The following is a 20,909-nucleotide window of genomic DNA, read 5'->3' on the forward strand; positions in this document are numbered from 1 at the left end:
CTTATCCCCAGATCCCGCGCCCAGAGCTTTGGTTTCCTCTACAGGAGGAGGTCCACCAGGCAGAGGCGGCATTAGCACACCATCATTGAGAGTCCAGCCCTCTCTCTGTAGTCTCTGGAATCTTTGTCCTACCGCAAAGCGGACCAGATCTCCAGTTGCGCGAGCGTCCTCGAGGGAATCGTGGCCAGCGGCTCCTCCCATCTGGATGTCACGCTTGAGGTGGCGGTTGGTGAGCATTTTGAGGCCGAAGCGGAACGGTAAGCCTCGAGGGTGCGGGAAAAGGATGATTGTGTCGATGATGGTCGGATGGCACAGGCGGGTGGAGTTGAGATCATTTTCGATACCGTGGCCAATCAGTGGGGTAGATGGTGTGAGGAAAGAGCATAGGAGATCTCTTGCGGCGGCTGGACTTGAGACAATGGGTAGTGGGCCACCAGTGGGTCCATCAAGGACTGGAGACGTGGAAGATCCAGGTGGTGGAGGTGGCAGTAGCGCATCCATAGCGACCTTTTCCTCGTATGGCACCGCAGAGCTGTACATCTCTGGCGTCACACCTGACCAGCGAGTGTTGAGATCGAGGATGGTGCCTTGAGGACGCACGAGGACATCTACCAGGCAATGACCTTGGGGCCATGACACTGCAGTCAAGCGAATCAGCTCGAGTCCACACACAGTGTAGCCCATCTCGCAATCAAAAGTGACTGCCTTTGGGAATTTGCCATCAGGTCCTTTGGCAGGTTTGAGATTTTCTGGAGTATTGATGAAAGGCATAATCGAGGCAAGTCGCTTGCCCTCGCTGACCTTGAAGACGTGCGTCTCGCATTGTGTGCAACCCGGAGTGCCTTGAAGTTCCTGACAGCATGGATAGATGGCTTCCTTTGGCCCTTTGATAGCGTCCGTCTTTTCACGTTTGGGTGTGAATGGCTTCGCCCAATGATATCTGCATGGTCCGTTGGTCGTCAGAGCACCGTCTTCTTCTCTGCGCTCCTCGAACACTCTGAAGCGAGACTTGCAGCGATCGCATACCTCATAGTTTAGAGAGGCGGCTACGCCAGCTTTGGCTTCGGCGATGTCTTCATCAGTCGGTGGTATAGGTACGTAGCCATAGAGCGCTAGGTATGTCTGGTCGGTGATCAGGTGAGGGAGAACAATGTGCTCCGATTCCAGAGGTAAGCCAGTATCGATCGGTGGTGGCAACTTGACTTGATTTTCCTGTAGATCGGGACGGATGTTTGCGAGAACATGAGCAATCCACTCATTGACAGCCATCTTTTTCAGTGCTGCCAAACGATTTTTGATGATGTTGGCATAGACTTTGTGGTTTTCTCGTGCCGTCTTCTCCTCTTCGTCCAAAGCAACCTTTATCAACTCATCGGGCGTCATAGTCAAGGCAGTCTTCTTAGCGTGCGAAGTCTTGGCCACGTCGTTGTTCAATCGTTCCATCTGAGCATGGAGATGCTTGAGGAACAGAGTACGTTTTGCATGACCAGCAGGATCATGAGGAATCATGCGAGGGTTCAAGGACTCTCTGACAGCAGGTCTGGCAGAGGCTGTTTTGGATGATGCGGTCGGTGGTTTAGGAGGAGGGCTTACTGGCCTCTGTAGAGTCTCAGGTATCTTAGGTGTGACTGCAGCTGGTGTCGTCGGTTTTTGTTGGTTGACGGTAGCAGAGCTATGGGTTGCATGACCATTGGCTGCGTTACCAGACGAGACAGTGACACAAGGGGCAGGCACTTTTGCGGGCTCTTCAGTGTCTTCAGGCAATTTTCGTTTCTTGCTTGTGCTTTGTTCAGACACAGCGACGGCTTGTGGTCGTAACTCATGAGAAAAGATGCAATGAATTATGTTGCATCTCTCGCCTTCGGGACATGGTATGCCCTTGAACAGACCAGTGGTTGAGAACATGGTGTGTCAATTACTGCCAAACAAAGGCGAACGGGCTTGTGTGCAAAAGAATTTAGTGGCTTAAACACACTTGATGGATGCGTACATGATTACCTGAATGGAGTGAGTGCGAAATGGTTCAAAGCATGACCAGGTTAGGAAAGTGGTCAGTGAACAAGAAGTTTACTTGAGAGAACTTCACAAGCCACGAGAGCGAAGCAGCGAATGCCGAGTCTTCAGGTCTTCAGACTTGGAGCGTTGGCACAAGCAGCAGTAGCTTCCTTTCGCGACACAGACGAAGTCTCTATAAGAGTAGAGAGGAATCTCTTCACTCTCCTGGGTCAACAGCTATCGAGCTCGGGATCCCTGGACAAAAGAGTAAAGTTGGGCGAGGTGGAAGCGGCAACACACGGCAACCGTGCCGTCGGTCTTTCAGACGTGCCGAGAGGCTGAACTCGCGCGTCATCATCGTCCACTCAGGGACGGAACCCAGGCAACTAAATTGTTTCTTCTACTTACATAGCACCCTTTGTATGCACTCTTGAGTCTTTCGAAGATCATGGACGCACAGCTCTCATAGCAACTCCACACAAATAGCAGTCGCGTTGAAAGATCGAGGTGACAACCTCCAAGGACTAGGCATGGCTGATCATCTGTGTATCCTGATCCACGGGTAGACTCTCCTCTTTCTCCTTACTATACTCGTGTCGCGTAGCTGACATTGCTGTCAGCCTTTGGGGCAATCCAAAGCACCTGAAGAACCTCGCCAATTCGCTCCAAGCCGAACATCCCAAAGACAAGCTACACGTTCTCGTCACCAAGAGCAACTCCAACAACTTTACCTACGATGGCATCGAACTAGGAGGCGAACGTACCACCAATGAGGTTGAGGAAGAGATCAAGACACTTGAGAAAGATGGCAAAAAGGTCACAAAGATAAGCATCGTCGGCTACTCGCTGGGCGGCCTGGTCGCGCGTTATGTTATTGGCTTGCTATATTCAAAGGGCTACTTCGATCGCATTCAGCCCGTCAACTTTACTACATTTGCAACGCCACATCTTGGTGTACGCTCTCCTCTGCTCGGTCCGCACAACTATCTCTGGAACGTTTTGGGTGCCCGTACCTTGAGCACCTCTGGTCGCCAACTCTTTACCGTCGATTCGTTCCGCGACACAGGTCGTCCGCTTCTGACCGTCATGGCAGACCCTAGCAGTGTCTTCATCCGAGGTCTGGCCAAGTTCAAACATCGTACGCTGTACTGCAACATCATCAACGATCGCAGCGTTGTATACTATACCAGTTGTATCACATACAAGGATCCCTTTGTCAATCTTGATGCTGTCGAACTGCAACCATTACCTGGCTACGATGGTGTTTTGCTACGGCCCGATGAGCCTGTACGCCCAAAGCCTCGAGTCCCGCTCGGATTCTGGGCCCGTGTGAGAGCTACAAGCTGGTCTACTCTCACAGCTGTTCCATTTTATTTCCTGCTCGCCATTCTCATTCCCGTCGGCAGCGTACTTTTCCTCATTAATAGTGGCATCCAACATATTCGATCTGCCCAACGTGTTCGCCTACACGAGTCTGGTGGCGCGGCTTTTGGGATTGAGCGGTACAGGGCCAATCCGCTCCTTGAAGAGGCCCAGAATCTCGAGGAGCGCGTTTATAGACGTCTCAACACAGACCAAGGACAAGACTTCCTACCTACGCCGCCGTCGGAGGATGATGAGCGCTTCTCCAAGGCCGAGCACACTGGTGGCCAGTTCAAGGGACAGGAGAAATTCCCTACGCTTGCACTCACGTCGGATCAATTTTACATGATCCAAGGATTGGATGATGTGGGCTTCACGAAATATCCAGTGTACATTAGCAAGGTCCGCCATACTCACGCAGCCATCGTCGTAAGGACCAATCGCTGGGGCTTTGGTGAAGGCAAGATTGTCGTTGGGCATTGGGTTAAGCATTTTGAGGTTTAGAGATAGTGCGCGTCTTGAGATTTTAGAGTCCTTTGTTCTAGATGGTCCTTGTTAGACTTTGCAATACTGCTACTTCTCAAGTATATGTGTTGAAAACATCGTTGTAGTCAAAAGTAGACACCCTAACCTGCTGCGTGGTAAGCCAAAGACAACTGGAAACAGGCAGGGATCCCTTCACACGATAGCGGTGGTGGATGCCGAGCTAAAGCGGCCGCCGACTGGCGGTCAGCGCTCAACAAGGCTGTATACCTCATGAGTCTTTATCGTGAGACAAATTCTGCTTCTCGATCAACAACTATCCACAGGCACACAAACAATCAGTGCAACCACCAAGATGACGATAGAAGGAGACTCTCCCGGACCCGTTGACGCTAAACGCCCCGTTGTCGGCACTAGCGGGCCGAGCCGTGTGTGGGTGCGCTCGGGCTCACGCGTGCTTTATTCTCCATTCCAGTATCGCAAGCGAAACTCACAGCCTTCAGACTCCTCTTCAAACAGTGCGTCAGGAGACGTTCCCGAGGACAACGAGGACGAGGACGAAGACGAGAACGAGGACGAAGAAGAGTTCTATACGCCTGATCAGGGATACAGTCTGGACATGGACATGTACTCTTCCGACATGCGCGGCTACAGCGGCGACAGCCACATGAGCTCTGAAGTTGACGACGACATGGACTTCTATGCAGTTGAGTCGTCTCAGCCACCAGTCACGGTCGACGCAGTGAGATCTCCTACGCTTTCTCTCCTCGCATGGTACATTGGTCAGTCGCTGATTCAAGCTCTCACAGCCATCTACACCTGCATCGACCACGATGGGTAATGCAATGCGCACAACACAGAGACCCGACGGCCCTACCACTCCCGTCAATCCTACCGTCAAAGTCAACACTGCCAAGCTCCACGAACTGCGCGCAAAGCTGCTTGCCAACCGTCAGGCAACCCCTGTCAAGGACGCCTTGAATCCCATCAACAACACCAATGCTGTCCCCGTCAAGACAGAGTCACAATCCCGACCTCAGAGCCCTGCCGTCAACCCGAACCCTACTCTGTTGAATACCAAGCCTCTCGTTCAGCCACATCATCCTAAGAACAACAGACCGACTGCTGCCTCGATGCTCAGCCAGTCCAACTCGGTTGATGCTCTCTTGGCCGAAGGCCATGCAACTGCTATAATCTCACAACCTGAGACCAAGACCCAACAGAAAACTGCCCCAATGGAGCAGCTCAACACAAGTGACCCTGCATACAAGCCTGCCGCCGGGACCAATCTTGATGCAACCAAGCCAGTCAAGTCACCCGCTGTCTCTCATACTCAATTCAATACTGCTGAACAGACTATCGCAAACAGCGATAAGTCGTCGTCGACTGTCAAATCGCCAGACCTTTCTAACCATCAAAAGAACAAGCCCATCACTCTGACCAGCCAGAAGACTAATCTCGCTTCTCTTGTGCCCGGACAACAGCCTCCCAAGGACAAGCCCGTTGACATGAATGCTGATCAAGACGCCATTGCAACGAAATCCATGAGATCCGTGTCCAATGGACCCATGCACAAGCACAATCCGGATTTGATGGCTGAACTTCCTAAGGATTCAGAGGATGAGTATTTCAAGGACGTCGATCTTTGGCTTCAGATCACTGGCTTCCACGACACTTCGTTCCGCGAACAAAAGCTCAAGACCTACAAGATGCGTGCTGTGCTTGAAGAAAAGAAACGTGCTCTGGAGCGTGAATTTGCAGAGCTTGAACGTCAAGAGGCTGCTGCGGCTAACGACCCTAGCACCAAGGACTACACGCGTGCTGTCTCGGCTGTCTTTATGCTACCTCCACCTCTCCCTGCTGTGGTTTCGACAGACGAGCAGTCCGCTCCCGTTCCCAAGGCCAGTCCCACACCTTCTCACCCTGCCTCTGCTGGAGCCAAGCGTCCTCGCTCGCCGTCTTTCCTAGTGAACAACAATCGTGAGAAGTTGAGCCGTTTGAACACCTCTGATCGTGCTGTGCCCAGAGATGACTTGTTCGACAAGCCTCTGTCCGCCAGTGCTTCCAGACGTGATTCCGATCAGAGGTAAAGTGACATGCGCAACTATGCAGATTGAAGGAGGGCTTGCCGGAGTCTAGCTAACCCTATGACAGATCTCACTATACCACTGACAGATCAGACCATCGCCAACGCTCTGCTTTTGACGCTTCTCCTGCCCACCAGTCCATCTCTGTTCGTGGTCAGGCCTTCCGTCCTAATGACAACGGCGTCAACCGTCGCGAATCCTGGACTCCCAGATCTCCTGAACACTGGTCTGCACGTTCCCATGGATGGAACACTTCGTTCTCTGATGTCAACGAGCAGCCCATCGGCCAAGGTGGCTTCTCTAACAACAAATGTGGGTACAAGTCTTCCAACCCCAGAGACAGATACAACAGATAAACCTGTTTCAGATCTGCTCTTGCACAAATACACAACTCATTTGAACACTCGGCGGTTATTGGGAAGATCTAAAAGGGTTCTTCCGGCATGATTAGCATTTTTGATAGCAAGGAGTTTTGGGGATATTCAACACATGCCCAACACGAATAAATGCTTTTCTGTTTTACCCATCTTGATATTATTACCTACCGTCACATTGTTCCATTGCTGAAAAGAAGCACACGTGCATTCAGAGCATACTCGCTAACTTGGATACTCAAGCAGCCGTTCAAGAACGATTCTTTATCATTAAGTCGTGGAACATGCAAAATGTTACTGAAGCGCAAAGAGATGGCGTCTGGGCAACCCAGGAGAAAAATACACGGCTGTTTACTGATGCCTTCCATACTTGTCGCTCAGTGGTACTGCTCTTCAGCGTCAACAAGAGCATGGCCTTCCAGGGGGCTGTAAGCAAACCTCTCTTCATCTGACGTTATGTACTTCTAACACAATCGCTTTCCAGGCCGTCATGACGAGCCCACCCTCCCCAAGCGTTCCCCAACCAGGCTTCTGCAAGAAACTAAAATGGCCTTGCTCACCACCATTCCGCATTCGTTGGATCTGCACCACGTCGGTCCACTTCAAATTCGTGGGTCACCTCAGAAACACGATGAATCTTGGCGAAGACGGCCAGCCGCATGCTGTGCTTGTTGGGAAAGATGGACAGGAAGTTGACAAGTCAGCTGGCGAGGGGGTCGTGAAGATCTTGAGACAGAGCGATCTGGAGGCCAAGGGAGAGGATGACAGACCTTGAGAGGCTGGGACCATTGACGACCTTTGGCGATGATTCGAAGCGTCTTGCTAATGCGTAGAGCTTTGCTTGAGACATGAGCTTGAGAGCCAAGGTGTACGCACGACAATCGAGTGAGTTGTGTTTATGTAAATATATATGTATGCTGTTCATAATTTTATAGACGCACTAGTAGTTTCCAAAAACAAAAAAGAAAAAAATGATGTCAAGCCGACGTTCTCTCGCTTGACGCGGGTTTCAGCCAGCTTGGTCGTGATTCTTGAGCATGCATCAACCGTTACAGCATCCCATTGGCATTTGAATATGATGAGTATTGCTCATGAGCCTTTCATCGCACAACTTCAATCTATCTGCTGCTTCTAAGCCCAGTCCCATAGAAGGGAACAGGCTCAGTCTCAAAGAGCAGGACAGACTAAACGAAGCTGCGAAAGTACGCGTTGCAAAGATCTTAGGCGTAACACGGAATATGATCGATCTCACAGACGACGAGCCTCCGAAGAAAATGGCCCGTCTTGAGAACAACAGTCGTACGGAATTTAGACACAGTAACCCTCCATCTCATCGTCCGCGCCTCTCGGATCGTCCGCCTATTCCTGGCACTGCTATCCAAAGCGATACGCAAGGTCTCGTTATTTATCAGGCTCCGAACCAAATCAACAATCCTTATGCCAGTCCTCAAACAATGCAAGCACAAGGTTTTGATCCTCTGGCTCCAAATCAACACAGTGCCCCTTATATGAGCCCCCAGGTTGTTCAGACGCAAGGGCCCAATACTATGGCTCCTCCATCAACAGACCTCGCTCACCCTGTCGATCTGCTCAACAACATATCTCTATCAGTCGCCTCGTTGGAACTATTTCAGCTACAGCAGATTCTGTCCACGGCAGCACTGAGACATCCAGACGTGTTGGAACACCTTCGCACCTCTTTTAGGATCCAGGAGACGGATAGAAGCACTGCACACCAAGCGCTGTTTGATCTCTTGCGCGTACAGTCGCAAGGAGAAATCCGGGTTGCGAGACTACAGGATGAGCGTTCGAGAAAAGGTTTCATGTACACTGCTAGTCCTTATGGGCCACCATCGCATGAAGTTGCTGGTGCCCCAGCGTATGCTGCTAGCTCTTATGGTCCATCGCCGCCTAATGCTTCTGTACCATCGCATTATCCTGCTTCCGTTGCTATTGTACCAACACAAGCACATCATCCAGCATCCAGCCATGCAGACTTCCCGCCTCAGGTAGTGCCAACCAACCGAAGATAACGTCGTCGTTCTGAGATTCTCAGACTGCGTTCGCTCCAGAATCGCTCTCAGGAGCCTCCGCCGGATGTGAATTAAAGCAAACACCAGACTTCTAGGATCCAGTCTCAGAGCTACATTTCAGGTCATCAACTTCCACCATGCAATCGACAAGCTCTCCGCATCCCGAGAGCCAACGGCAGAGACCGCCGGACTCGACACTCCGAGGTCATTGTGCAATGCTGCGATTGACGTTGCACGACTAGCAGATCCAAGTGTCAAGGCAAGTCTGAAGCAGGATAAGTTGTTTATACAAGCTTGTTGGCGAGCGTACAGCACAATCCTTAGGAATTTGTCGCAAAAAGGCTGGATGCTGTTGGGAATACTCTGCGAACGGTTTGCAGCGTCCTCTGGTTCAGACACATGTACACGTGCTATATTGTCTTTTCGTTCGTGTTCCTGTATATCACACTTCAGATGCTTATCAGCACGAGATAGATGTACTCGTCCGTGCGTTTCCGCTCGAGTCACGATCACAAGGGCAAGGAAAATGGCTCCGGACATGACGAGCAGTGACTCGTGTACATGACTCTTGATCGGAAACTTGCTCTACGTAAGAAGTGAGTAAGGGTGTGTCAGGGTTGTAGCTTCGGGATCGATGTGATTGACAGGAGTTTGGTTGATGAAGGCTGAGACCTCTTGATATGATGGCAAGACATGATGGACAGACGATCAGGTTACGGACGTAGGGGCCCTCGGTGGTGTAGTGCTTATATACTGTTCTGTCGATCTCAGATAGCAAGACAATGGTCTCGGAAGTGCTCGGATGAGCTGTCAAAGGAGTTGAAGCAATATTCACCCCCAAGCGTTATAGCGAAAGACGTGTGAGTTTGAGATCTGGGCCAAAGAAGAATGCACGAATTGCGATTGTTGAAAATGTCATTAGGGAGAGAGAGCAGCCAAAAGCATTTCTGTGGTGGTGGTGAGGGGTATAATGAACGACAAAGGAAACACAAGACACGAAGAGAAAGGTCCAGTCCATCAAACGAGATGCCTCTCTTGTGGACTCGAGGCCGCTGAGCTCTGGTCAACAGATAAACTCATGTCGGAGGGTTTGGACGTCAACTCTCGAGTTACAATGGTAGTCATGACTCTGATGCGTCCGTCTTCAGGTTCGGTGTCCACCATCGTCAGACCGTTGTCACTCTCGGCACTGGTCCGTGTCTTGTTTCTCATAGTTTCCATCTCCATCTTGTGTGACATGTCTCGTGCAGCGCCGTTTTGGGAGGCCAATCCTTGCGCCCAGTCTGCGCGTGCGGCATGCGATGTAACGGCAAACTTTGCAAAGCCGCTCGTATCGTTGTTGGTGCGTGACTTTGTTTTGGGCTTGCGGGAAGGTATGTATCGATGAGCCGAGTCCGGGTCTGAATGCGAAGAGAAGAAGCGAGGGAAGAAGCGGGATATCGTTTTGCGGAGAGTCGGTAGACAAGCGGCGACGACGGAAAAGTTGCATTCGAGGGAGGACCAGTAGGCTGCGGGAGTGTTGTCCCAGGTTACATCTGTGGAGACGGAGATGTCGTAAAGTGCTTTGAGGCGCAGGATGGATGTCAGACAGACGAAAAGACCCAGGCAGAACACGGCGATGAGGGCGTATTTTTGCTTGCGGGGTAGTCGGAGTTTGTTCAGGACGGGCACTGGCATCAAGCATATAACAACATCAGTGATGATGTTTAGAGATGCATTGGCGAACCAGACGCCTAGACGGCTCAGACAGTGGCCGCCGATGCTGTGATCCCAGAAGTATGCGACTGGCGTGCACATGAAGGCAGTACTAAAAACAGACCATAGTCCATAAACAAAGATGACTCCAATCGAACCTGTGATCATACGTTGAATCTCAGATCCAACAAAGACTCGTCGGTATTGAAGCAGGATCGAGATTTTGGTCAAGCTCAAGCTGGCTTGGTAAACAGGAACGCTGGCCCATAACGCCTTGATATGTGTCAGTACCCATTATGTCGGAAGGATCAACGGGACTTACCTTGTTTAATTGTTTCATCTCTTCAACAGATACCGATGGGTAGTGTCGACCTAGACGAGATATTAGACGACTGATGGCTTGAATAGGGTTTGTGGTGAAGCCATACCTTGCCCATGCTGCACCTCGACACAGATCAGAGCTGTAAGTGCGACGGACAGCGCGAAAGCGACTAGCACAACATAGTCCTCGGCTCCGACATTGCGAACGATCATACTCCTTGTAAAGAGTCTCAGGCCGAGAACAACAAAAGCGATAGAAGTCGAGACGATGGCTACGACGACGCATGTCAGACCTCTCGATCCATGACTTGTGTGATCGGTCGTCATTCTGGAAGCTATTTCCTATTGCCCAACTAGCTTTATGGTGCTGCTGGTAGACCAGCAATATAGAGAATCAAGATGAAGGCGGCGGAATAAAGTGTAAAGAGCGAGAGTAATTATAGTATAGGAAACGTTTAGAGTCTAGAGAGCGACAACAGGACCCCGATGCTTCGGACCCGACTCCTGAGCAGTACCGACAGGTAGATAAAACGAAGAAGAAGGCAAGAAAGGTAAAGTGAACCCCTCAAGGAAGAACGAGGGTACATATTGCCGCATATGCAGGCACCTCAGCTGCCACGAGGTGATCTACATTCGAAGGACTTACCTTGAACGGGATAGACGGCGCAACGAGACCCACGACGTGACGCCAGTAAGGATGAGCCAGTCAGTGTGGGCCTGTCTATCGAATTGGATGTAGCATGATCGATGCGACATGCTACCGTGATAGGAATGGTAGGGTACGCGGGGCTCGACTGGCAAACGGTTCGTGCACTGATTGTTCGGAAGAATGGCAACCGGGTTGGTGGTGGACGGTGCATGCTGTGGGTAAAGAGTATAGACGTTATTAGCGAGCTTCTACAGTGGACTGTAGATCAATGGCCACGGGTAATCACAATACATTGCACTGCTGCGTCAGACGTGCCGCTGTGTAATCCGGTCTTCTTTGCAGGTTGAGTTGGTGAATGTTCGCTTGCAGACTCTGACTTCAGCTCACATCGGAGACATGGCTATTCCTCTTGCTTGTTCCGCCATTTTGACCATGCAAAGGATGAATGGAAGTGGCGTATGCACCAGCATGAGTCGGCAGGATCAAGCAAACACATCATCTCTTTCAGCAACGGTCGAAGAGCTGAACACGCCCTAAAGTGGTCAGGGATCTTTGGTTGAGGTGGGCCCTGAAAAGCGGCACGGTCAGGTGTATGGCGACATTAGAACAGCCTCTGTTTAGAAAATGGCGTTTCAGAATATAGACTTTGGGCTCAAGTCAGTCATGTTGGAGACTGGCTGGCAAGCAAAGATATCATGACAGAGTGTCTGTGACACATCGAGCACAGTGCTCGAGGATGCTTGATCGACGAAAAGAAGCGACTGAGAGGAAGACATGAATCGTGGCCTACCGCGCGAGCGCAGGGACCCATAGGAAGGAAGGTGTCTCAGCTGCCGTGCCGACGGCATGAGTTGAGAGGCTTGAGATCTCGTAACATCTTGGCCAAAGACAAAGCCCTATTGTTGTGTCAGCATCCTGCATGAAGCTCAACCGCAGGAACTAATAAGACGACAGACAAATAGGTATCCATTCAGCGTGGTATAACGGTGGATTGAAACAGTTTGGGCTGGATGTGACTTGGAACCGAATCACCTCGGCAAACCATCATGTGGTGAATGACGACGACTTGAACAAGTCTTGGCAGAGCAACTTCCAAGTTGTTGCTCAGCACACGACATCAAGCAACGAACACACAGTTGCATTCTCGGGAAGGAACAACGACCATGTCACTCGAATCGCATTATCCGTCCAACTGTCCATTCTGTCGTATCAGCGAAGCCTATCCCGCATCCCCCGATACGCCCATACCCTCGAATCCCGATCCATCCCTGGTTGATCCCAATGCCTTTATCGTTCTGTCGTCTGACCATGTGCTTGCCTTTCTGGACATCCTGCCCATGACCACCGGACACGTCTTGCTTACCACCCGCGTGCATCACGAGAAACTCAATCAAGTGCCCATCGGGCCCACTGCCCAAGCCCTGGGATACTGGATGCCACTAATGTCGCGGGCACTTGCCAAGACACTCGATGTCGAAGATTGGAATGTCGTGCAGAACAACGGGATACGTGCCGCTCAGGTCGTGCCTCATGTACATTTCCACTTCATTCCCAGATACTCCGAAGGCCGCCAACCACCGTCTAAGAAGACCAAGCGTGACACGTTCGAGATCAAGAGCTGGAAAATGTTTGGCAGAGGTCAAAGAGAAGAATTGGACGAGGAAGAGGCGCTTGTGCTGGCTCAAAAGATTCGAGAAGCTCTGAAACATGAAGTCGACGCTCTGGAACAGGACACTGTCAAGCTATGAGCGAGGCTTCGAACACCTGCTAGTCCGAATATCATACGCCGAGCCACGCATAAGACAGCCCGACTGTTCTGTCTTGCAACAGCGTCATTTCAAACAATTCATTGACTATTCGAAGAGTCGAACTACAGTCCACTTTTGAGACTTGCCATCGGTCTTGGTTTTGGCATGGAGCCCCGAGCATAGGGCCATACCTGATGTACATTCTGCTGTTTCACACAGCGCCATGCTAGAAATCGGCATCGATCACACAGCGCCGTGTCGGCGAAGGTTCCTCCGCATGCCTTTCAGGAAGCTATTCTCAAGGCTCCCGGTGTGGTAAGCCACATGGGCTATAACCTGGCTCTTGATGCCATTCACATGATAGGCCACTCTCAAAATCTGGCGCAAGCCGCATTTTGGAGCACAACCATGCAGAACACGAGCTGACTCAGTCGATGGCGGTACAAAGCTTGAAGTGGCAGTCAAGAAACACTGAAGGAAAAATGCAAAATCGAGTTTTCGGACTCTATCTACTCTGACAGCAACTCCTCCAAAACTTCGGCAGTCGTGCGTCTGGGAGCGTACAACTCGAGAATCTCCTTGCTCGTGGCTGCAGCCCTACAGGTCACATCCTCGCGGGCATCTCCAGCGTGTTTGATCGACAAGATGACATTTTTCGAATGCGGCCCTTTGGCCATTTCTTCGATGAAGGACATGTCTTTGAAAACAACCTTGTCCTCTTCCACCTTGGTTCCAATATGTTCTTCGACCAGCTTAACAAGCTTATTCCCAGAGAAGTCTTCAGGGCCATTCACGATATATTTCTTATTGTTGTGGGATGCGACGTCTTCCTGAGCAAGGAGGTGACCGGCAACAATGCCGACCTCGCCAGAGTCAACCAGAGCATAAGGAACATCTGCGTCGATCATTGTCGACAAGGTGCCTTGTTTACCAGTCTTGCGGAAGTTCTTGATAAACTCGACAGTAGAACCCAGGAACATGGGGATGAAGCCTTGAGGATGAAGGGATGTCCAAGCCAGGTCCTTGAATTCGGGCTGGCTGAGCATCTGCTCAATGGCCCAGTGAGTGCGAGGGTAGTAGGCCTTGAAGTCAGGTCTGACGTTGGGGTGTGTGGTCGAGATGCGAACGGCGTACTTGACACCAGCATGCAAGCAATTGACGTAGAACTGCCCTTCCTCGGCGAATTGTTGTGGTTCATTGTGGGAGGCGACAAAAACACGTTCGACGTTGTGCTCCTTCAGCCAGGCATCGTCGATTTCAACCCAGTTCTGCTCGACGATTTCGACAGCAGGGATTTGAGCGAGCTTCTTGGCCGCATCACTGGATGCTGAACGGGTGAGGCAGAGGATGCGATGGTTGGATAGAGAGGATGATTGCTTGATAAGCTGGGGCAGTGTCTCTACAACTTTTCTGCCTGTGTTGCCAGTTGCGCCGACGACGAGGATTGTGGGGGCCATCTTTTGGGAGAGAATAGAGAATGAGATCAAGATTAATTTCAATTGAGAAGTGATGCAGAAAGAAGAATGAACAGACTTGCCTTTCGAGCTACCTATATATATATGCACAATACAGTTTCCAACGTCAACTTGAAGCTTTGAAATCAGATGACGAGAGCAAGAATGTTGGATAGGATGGGCATCCAGCTCCGATATATAAGGAGTCTCGGAAGCAAGGCCGGGCCCCGGAATGGCAGGATCCCGTGCGGGCTGGGCGAGCTCTGAACCTCGATGTGGAAGCTGGAGAGAATTGACCTTTAACCAGCATGGAGACTTGCACATTTGCTCCTCGACAAGAGGATGTACAATGTGTTTCGGTTTTCGTTTGACTTCGTTCCATGCCGTATACTATACTCATAAGTCAGACGCTAGCTGTTATCGCATCAGTTGCCTTTGCTTGTCGAGTAGATACCAAGATGCGTACTTGTAGTTTCTCACTCAATGTTCAAGGAGTGTGACGAAGGTGAGTAAAGTCAACATCATGACTCAAATGGACTAATCATCATTTCTCTTCATGCTGGAGTATCATCCCTATCTCACAATAGAAACACAACCGCCAAAACAAAAAAAAACAGCTCTCCATGTTCGCAAGCTTGCTTCCCTCAAGACATGAGACCTGATGGGTTTGGTGTCACTTGTCTGCGGCCATTGCTCGTCTTGTTTCTCTTCTTTGCCATAGAGCCCATCTCACTTTTCGCTTGGGCAAGCTCAACACTCGGGTCGTGCGATGTGATAGACTCCAAAGGTCCACAAATTTTTTATGCGTATACCGTGACTGTGGAAGAGAGGAAGGATTTGCTTTGAGAAGTTGTTCTCTACTTCCTGGTAGTCGGATCTTCTTGCGACAGCATGCGACAACGAGATTTGCTTGTGTGATCTTGTAAGTGAGGTTGTTGCTTGATCCAAGCCACGACGACGCTCTTTGCTTCTGGTTGACAGCATCACAACACACCAGTCTCCTTCTTCTTCTCAAAATCCACGTCAAGAACATCCGCCTCTCCCTCTGGTTCCTTGCACAACACAACCCTCACAGTATGACCATTCTTCAATCCAATCTATATTCCGCTCAATCAACCTCTTCACTCTCAATCTTTCGAACCCTCTCCACTTACCTCATCAGGGGATTGCTTGGGTTGCAGCCATCTCTGAGTTTCTTCCCACCACCAGCCTTGGCCTCCTGCCATGATGTTGCCGAATGATTGTCTGGTGCGGATGTACTCCCAGGTCGTGTCGAATTCAGTGCTGGAGAGTGGGTCGGTGTTGGGACTGAGGATGCGGATTGTGATGAAGGTGCCGAGGGGATGTTGAGGGTAAGGGTCTTGAGGGGAAGGAGGCATGGTGTGGTCTTCTTCGGTGCGGTCGGTCACGTGGAGGATGTATGCGTCGTTGCTCATTGGCAGGGGATGGGTTGGAGTGGATGCTGCTGAGGTGATTTGGGATGGGGGGATGATGGTGGTGTAAGGGCTGGTGATATGGAAGTTATATGGACTGCAAGACAAAGAGCTTGAGCAGATGGCCATCTTGAACTGACAAACATTGTATAGAGAAGCTCACATCTGGCTCTGCATGTATGGAGTCTTTGTCATCGCGGTTTGCCCACGGTCAAACATATCTCTAGCCATAAAGAGCTAGTTTGGGTCGCTACAAACATACCTATCAAACTCCAGTGCATCGGAACTCATTGCTACATCTAAACTCACCGCCAGACAAAGAAGCAAGACATATGGAGGTCAAAGGTATAAGCAAGACTCCTGTTCTTGTATGACCGTACTCTAAACCCTGCTGACTGCCACACCAACATCCCGGCCCTTCAAACTATCTCCGTCCCCATGCTCAGAAGCAGCATCTTCACTCTCCTCCTGCACCGCATCCCCATGCAAAGTCTCCGCGAACAGCTTCCTCTTCGGCATCAGATACCTAACATCCACAAACCTCAACACACAAGTCATGCATATGACAACAAGCCACAAACTCAACGCAGTCTGCCATCCACATCTATAATACGGTGCTTCCTTGGCCGGCCAAATCAGAATTCCACTCCATGCTGACACTGCATAGTAGCCAGCCACGCTAGTGCCTACAATCAGTGATCTAGCTTCAGGATCTTGGGGTATCAGTTCTGATAGCCAGGAAAAGATTAGTGGTGCCGTGCCCAAGGAGAGGTGGGAGATGAAGTAGCTGGCATAGGCGGCTGAGATGGGTACGCTAGAGGGGTTGCGTGTCCAGAGTGTCATTGTGATGGCGGGGATCAGGCCGATGAGAGATTGGGCGATGATGAGGGTGTGACGGGTGCGGAGTGTATCGGAGAGGATGGCCCAGATCCAGACGAAGGCTACGGCGATACCGCCACCCGCGATGGGTATGACGTTGATTTCTTCAGTGGACCTTTGTGATCGTGTCAGCGTGGTTGTGTTCCGGATATGAAGACGGAGGTGACTTACCATCGCTTTGAGCCATCCGGGTTGGTGAGGGACTTCAAAAAGAGATTGAAGTATTGGTAGCCTCCTTGAGCGTGCACAGTGGCAATGTATAATGCTGCGATAAAGTACAATGTCCAGCCGGAGAATGCACGCTTGGTCCCAGCCCAGGACAACTTCTTTGGTTCAGCTCTTCCGTGACGAGCTAGTCGCTCCATGGCAAGCTCCTGGTCAATCTTCTTGAACCAGAACGCCCTAGGGTTGGGATTGTTGGGTACATCCGGCAGCATGAAGAATCCTAGGATACCCCAGACCACAGTCATGATGGCATCTGGAGATTTGTCAACACCTGCACACCTCTGGATAGGAGCATAATCAACTTACTAATCACAAAGAGCCATCGCCAACCAGACAGCCCTTTACCTTCCAGAGTAGCAATAATAGCAGCCTGTAACGCACCAGACATCATGTACCCCAACGTCTGACAAGACTGATAGAATCCCATCCTCTTCGCAAGCTCCATAGGCGTATACCAATGCATAAGCAAAGTCATCATACCAGGCCATGCACTACTCTCACACAGCCCAAGAAAGACTCTCAGTACATAAACATGTTTTGCGCTCTTTGCCAGTGCCATGAACCCTGTGATGACGCCCCAGGTGATTTCTAGACCAGTGAGCCAGTAGCTGGGTCTTACGTAGGTCATGATTGCTTGTGAGGGAATGAGCATGAGACAGTAGGCGATGTTGAAGTATGTGGTGAAGTAGTTGAGTTCATTGCCGTAGAGGTTCAAGTCTTCTTCCATGCCTGAGACGTATGCATTGTTGATGTTCTGTTGATCCAAGTATCTGGCAAGAGAATCAGCATTCTTATACTTTGACCTCTAAGAGCGCGGGTATTACTTGATGACTTGACTGATACATCCGAATGTCAGAAGAAACATGTCTAGTCTTCGGACCAAGGCCTTCTCTTCTGAAGACCGATGCTCCAGGTGGATAGCTGGCTTGGCCTTCCTGAATATAGATGATAAGCCCATGGTGTTCATGCCAGTAATTGTGACCGAGTATGATGAGGAAAGACACCGGATGTAAGTGCAACAGTGATCAGAGAGATGTTATGAACCTTTTGAGCAGAGCATTACCATGCCGTCTGGAAGACTGCAGCAAAGGAGTGATAGGCGAAGCATCCTCTCCGCCACATGGATCCTGATAAGACATGACTATCCTTGTGATACCGCATCTCACTCCGGCGAGGTTACTCCGCTCAGTGGTAGCCGGTTGCTTCTGCGGTATCGGTGTATCGGAGTAGTAACAATAGAGAGGGGTTTGTTGCATGATGGAGGTTAAGCATGTCTTGGCAGGTGCGATCCCCACCAATCAACCTTTATCATCGACAGCAGATCTTCCTTCGAGTTGTTCGGCCACCGGGCAAGAGAAGATAGGCAATTGATAGAACAAGAGTTGGCCGCTGTAGCCGATTGAGGAGTCACGAGACTGTAGAAGAAACTCCTTGACATCGAGAAGCGAGTAAATGCCAGCAACATCCGGAGTCAAAGATAAACCAACTATCATCTGGACCTCTATCACTAAGCAGTCGAGCTTTCCAAGTTCACCAAGCTTGGTAAGATGCCATCCGCACAGCCTGCAACACCTCCTGCCACACCTCCCGGGTTGGAGCCTTCTTTGCCTCTGCCTTCACCATGTCTATCGTACTGGCACAGAACAACTCGCGGTTTCCCTCATCTCAACGCCAACGAGAACAACCCTACACCAGAGACAGCCGACTACATTATCATCGGCTCAGGAATCTCAGGCGCCTTGATAGCCTTCTCCCTAATCTCCTCCGGCGTCCCCGGTAACGAAATCGTCATTCTCGAAGCTAGAGAAGCAGTCTCGGGAGCATCAGGCAGAAACGCTGGCCACGTTCGCCCTGACGCCTTTCGAGGCTATGCTGCATACGCTGCTGTCCACGGACCCGAGCAAGCGAAGAAAATCATTGTAGAGGAGAGGAAAGTGTTGCACGCTGTTGATGAGTTTGTGCGAAAGTACAATGTTCCTTGCGATTTCGATCTCACAACTACCTTTGATGTGTGTTTGACGCCGGAGTTTGCTGCCTACGAGGCGAAGAGCTTCGAGGCGTATAAAGCGGCTGGTGGAGATGTGTCGCATGTGCAGTTTCATGATGGCGATGAGGCGAAGAGAAGGACAAGGGTTCCTGAGGCTGTTGCTGCGTATGAGTGGCCTGCGGGATCTAGTCATCCTGCCAAGTTGGCTCAGTGGCTGTTAGGCAGTGTCATTGACAAAGGTGCACAGCTGTGGACACACTGTCCTGCGATCGCGGTGATGGAGTCGGAGCATTCAGAGTATCGATGGGATGTGCGAACACCTCGAGGAACCATTGCGACCCAAAAGGTTGTGCACAGCACCAATGCTTATGCTGCAGCATTGCTTCCTCACCTCAATGGCTACATCACGCCAAATCGGGCACAAGCACATTCGCTCGTACCTACTTCTGCCTTTAGTGCTAAGAACGCTTTTGCCAGCACAATGTCGCTCAGATACAGCCTGCATCATTTTTACTCAATCATCCAGCGAAAGGGCGACGGAACCATTGTTCTCGGCGTCTCTAGGTCGAATCCTGAACTCAGTGCAGAAACATTGGCGATACGAGAAAGTTTTGATGATGGTGCTTTCAACCAGGAGATTGTTGATGATGCATTGAAGCGCTTCAATATCATGTTTTCAAGAGATGGCGCAGAGAGTGAGCGTCATGGCGAAGGCCTTGACCACGCGTGGACAGGCATCATCGGCATGACACCCGATTCAGTGCCTTATGTGGGCGCTATCGAGGAGCTGCCAGGACAATATATCTGTGCTGGGTTCAATGGACATGGGTAAGTGATTGTGATTCCTGCTAGGAAAACAGCTGCTGACAAAGTCAAGAATGGCGAGAATCTTCACTTGTGCGCCGGGGTTGGCCAAACTGATGCTGGGTGGATCATGGGAAGACACGGGACTGCCAGAGTGCTTCCAATATGGCAAGAATAGATTGGTAAAGGCTGTGCGCAAGGGCCAGAAGGGTAGTGTCTGGTAGCTCAGGCAATGAGCAAGACCCGAACAGAATATTTCGGCGTCGCTAAATTGCATTCCTTTGCCTTTTCCATGCTCAATTAGTGATACCATATTAGATCTCTAGCGCAGGAAATAGCAGTCAGCCTCAAGTCAACCGGCCTCTCGTTTTCGCACGGCACGCGCTGTACTTGTAAGGTGTCAATGGCTGAGTTTGGAAAGTCATGATGTGTATTGATCAAGGGAAAGCGCTTTGTAAATTGGTATTTTGTACAAGGAAACAAGCAGAGTCGAGCGATTTAGCTGTGCTTCTGGGTCTTGGGGGTGTGGGTATCGCGCTCGTAGTAGGCCCATTGGCCCTGGTTGGGCGACTCCTCGAGGTCCTCCCAGACTTTGCTCTTGTACATTTCGTCAACGAGGGCGGTCTCGGCCTCTGCGACCAGGATAATCTCCTCAATCAGGCCAGCCTGGATCTGTTGCTCGATGTGGTTGACCCTAGGGAGCAGGTTAGCGGGGCGGTCTTGAAGGCGAGAAATAGCGACTCACTGCTCTGCGGAAAGAGCCGGCTCAGGCTCGATACGAGGAATAGTCTCATTGTCTGCTCGGGGATCTGCCAAGAAGGAAGACTCCTGGTGGGCCTTTTGCGAACGGACTCTGGGGCCTTCGGGCTCCTGCTTCTGGATGGGTTCATCCTCGTATTCCTCAGTCTGCATACCCTTAAGAGCGGTCTCGTTGTAGACAATGTTGACCTCGTTCTTGCTGTTGGATGAAGCGATTGAGCGGAAGGCGTTGGGGTGTGCTTCGACGACGGACTTGACGCGAGCTTGCCATTCCTCCAGACCCTCAGGCTTGACGGACTCGACGATTGACAGACGGTGCTTGGTGAGAGCCTCGACGGATTGGCGGTAGACGGAGTGTTCGGGAAACTGCTTCAGCTTGTCCAGGGTCGAGTTGTAGAGGTAGAGGAGGGTGGAGCGAGGGGCGGCATGGGTCAAGACACCAGTCAGACCAGTAGGGGCGCCAGGGGTGAGGAAGCGCGAGGCCTGCGCGAGCAATCGGGTGGAGGGTCTCATTGTGGCGTGGTGGATGTGTGTGATGTCGATTCCAATTGACAATCAGTGACGCCCGCGATTCGAACTGCTGCTCGGCCAATTGCTGACCACCGAGAGCAAACAGCGCAA

At 50.9% G+C, this 20,909-nt stretch overlaps 10 protein-coding genes across 10 annotated transcripts; 6 read left to right on the plus strand and 4 right to left on the minus strand.

Annotated features, from left to right (window-relative positions):
* Window positions 1-2,525: 2,525 nt before the first annotated feature.
* M436DRAFT_41392 (DUF676-domain-containing protein) lies at window positions 2,526-3,861 on the plus strand (the record flags this gene model as incomplete). Its single annotated transcript, XM_013574063.1, has 2 exons — window positions 2,526-2,557; window positions 2,616-3,861. 2 exons carry the CDS (start codon window positions 2,526-2,528, stop codon window positions 3,859-3,861), a joined length of 1,278 nt encoding a protein of 425 aa, XP_013429517.1.
* Window positions 3,862-4,531: 670 nt separating this feature from the next.
* M436DRAFT_70899 (uncharacterized protein) lies at window positions 4,532-6,283 on the plus strand (the record flags this gene model as incomplete). The annotated part of the gene is made up of 3 exons (XM_013574305.1): window positions 4,532-4,582; window positions 4,650-5,926; window positions 6,016-6,283. The coding sequence occupies 3 exons, from the start codon at window positions 4,532-4,534 to the stop codon at window positions 6,281-6,283; spliced, it is 1,596 nt and encodes a 531-aa protein (XP_013429759.1).
* Window positions 6,284-6,585: 302 nt separating this feature from the next.
* On the plus strand, window positions 6,586-7,076 carry M436DRAFT_79815 (uncharacterized protein; the record flags this gene model as incomplete). Its single annotated transcript, XM_013574402.1, has 2 exons — window positions 6,586-6,729; window positions 6,786-7,076. The coding sequence occupies 2 exons, from the start codon at window positions 6,586-6,588 to the stop codon at window positions 7,074-7,076; spliced, it is 435 nt and encodes a 144-aa protein (XP_013429856.1).
* A 316-nt stretch (window positions 7,077-7,392) lies between these two features.
* Window positions 7,393-8,334, plus strand: M436DRAFT_79816 (uncharacterized protein; the record flags this gene model as incomplete). Its single annotated transcript, XM_013574403.1, has 1 exon — window positions 7,393-8,334. The coding sequence occupies one exon, from the start codon at window positions 7,393-7,395 to the stop codon at window positions 8,332-8,334; it is 942 nt and encodes a 313-aa protein (XP_013429857.1).
* Window positions 8,335-9,780: 1,446 nt separating this feature from the next.
* M436DRAFT_21519 (uncharacterized protein) lies at window positions 9,781-10,653 on the minus strand (the record flags this gene model as incomplete). Its single annotated transcript, XM_013573932.1, has 2 exons — window positions 9,781-10,302; window positions 10,423-10,653. Coding segments are annotated over 2 exons (753 nt in total), but the record flags the coding sequence as incomplete, so codon positions are not given.
* A 1,509-nt stretch (window positions 10,654-12,162) lies between these two features.
* M436DRAFT_41211 (zinc-binding protein of the histidine triad) lies at window positions 12,163-12,747 on the plus strand (the record flags this gene model as incomplete). Its single annotated transcript, XM_013574033.1, has 1 exon — window positions 12,163-12,747. The coding sequence occupies one exon, from the start codon at window positions 12,163-12,165 to the stop codon at window positions 12,745-12,747; it is 585 nt and encodes a 194-aa protein (XP_013429487.1).
* Window positions 12,748-13,256: 509 nt separating this feature from the next.
* M436DRAFT_70903 (NAD(P)-binding protein) lies at window positions 13,257-14,204 on the minus strand (the record flags this gene model as incomplete). The annotated part of the gene is made up of 1 exon (XM_013574306.1): window positions 13,257-14,204. The coding sequence occupies one exon, from the start codon at window positions 14,202-14,204 to the stop codon at window positions 13,257-13,259; it is 948 nt and encodes a 315-aa protein (XP_013429760.1).
* A 1,811-nt stretch (window positions 14,205-16,015) lies between these two features.
* M436DRAFT_41972 (major facilitator superfamily transporter) lies at window positions 16,016-17,696 on the minus strand (the record flags this gene model as incomplete). Its single annotated transcript, XM_013574168.1, has 4 exons — window positions 16,016-16,628; window positions 16,685-16,991; window positions 17,045-17,508; window positions 17,563-17,696. 4 exons carry the CDS (start codon window positions 17,694-17,696, stop codon window positions 16,016-16,018), a joined length of 1,518 nt encoding a protein of 505 aa, XP_013429622.1.
* A 589-nt stretch (window positions 17,697-18,285) lies between these two features.
* Window positions 18,286-19,753, plus strand: M436DRAFT_70905 (FAD dependent oxidoreductase; the record flags this gene model as incomplete). Its single annotated transcript, XM_013574307.1, has 2 exons — window positions 18,286-19,553; window positions 19,603-19,753. 2 exons carry the CDS (start codon window positions 18,286-18,288, stop codon window positions 19,751-19,753), a joined length of 1,419 nt encoding a protein of 472 aa, XP_013429761.1.
* A 274-nt stretch (window positions 19,754-20,027) lies between these two features.
* M436DRAFT_41668 (uncharacterized protein) lies at window positions 20,028-20,801 on the minus strand (the record flags this gene model as incomplete). Its single annotated transcript, XM_013574109.1, has 2 exons — window positions 20,028-20,223; window positions 20,275-20,801. The coding sequence occupies 2 exons, from the start codon at window positions 20,799-20,801 to the stop codon at window positions 20,028-20,030; spliced, it is 723 nt and encodes a 240-aa protein (XP_013429563.1).
* Window positions 20,802-20,909: the final 108 nt, after the last annotated feature.

This window comes from Aureobasidium namibiae, assembly GCF_000721765.1.
Source record: "Aureobasidium namibiae CBS 147.97 unplaced genomic scaffold scaffold_4, whole genome shotgun sequence".
Classification (NCBI taxonomy): domain Eukaryota; kingdom Fungi; phylum Ascomycota; class Dothideomycetes; order Dothideales; family Saccotheciaceae; genus Aureobasidium; species Aureobasidium namibiae.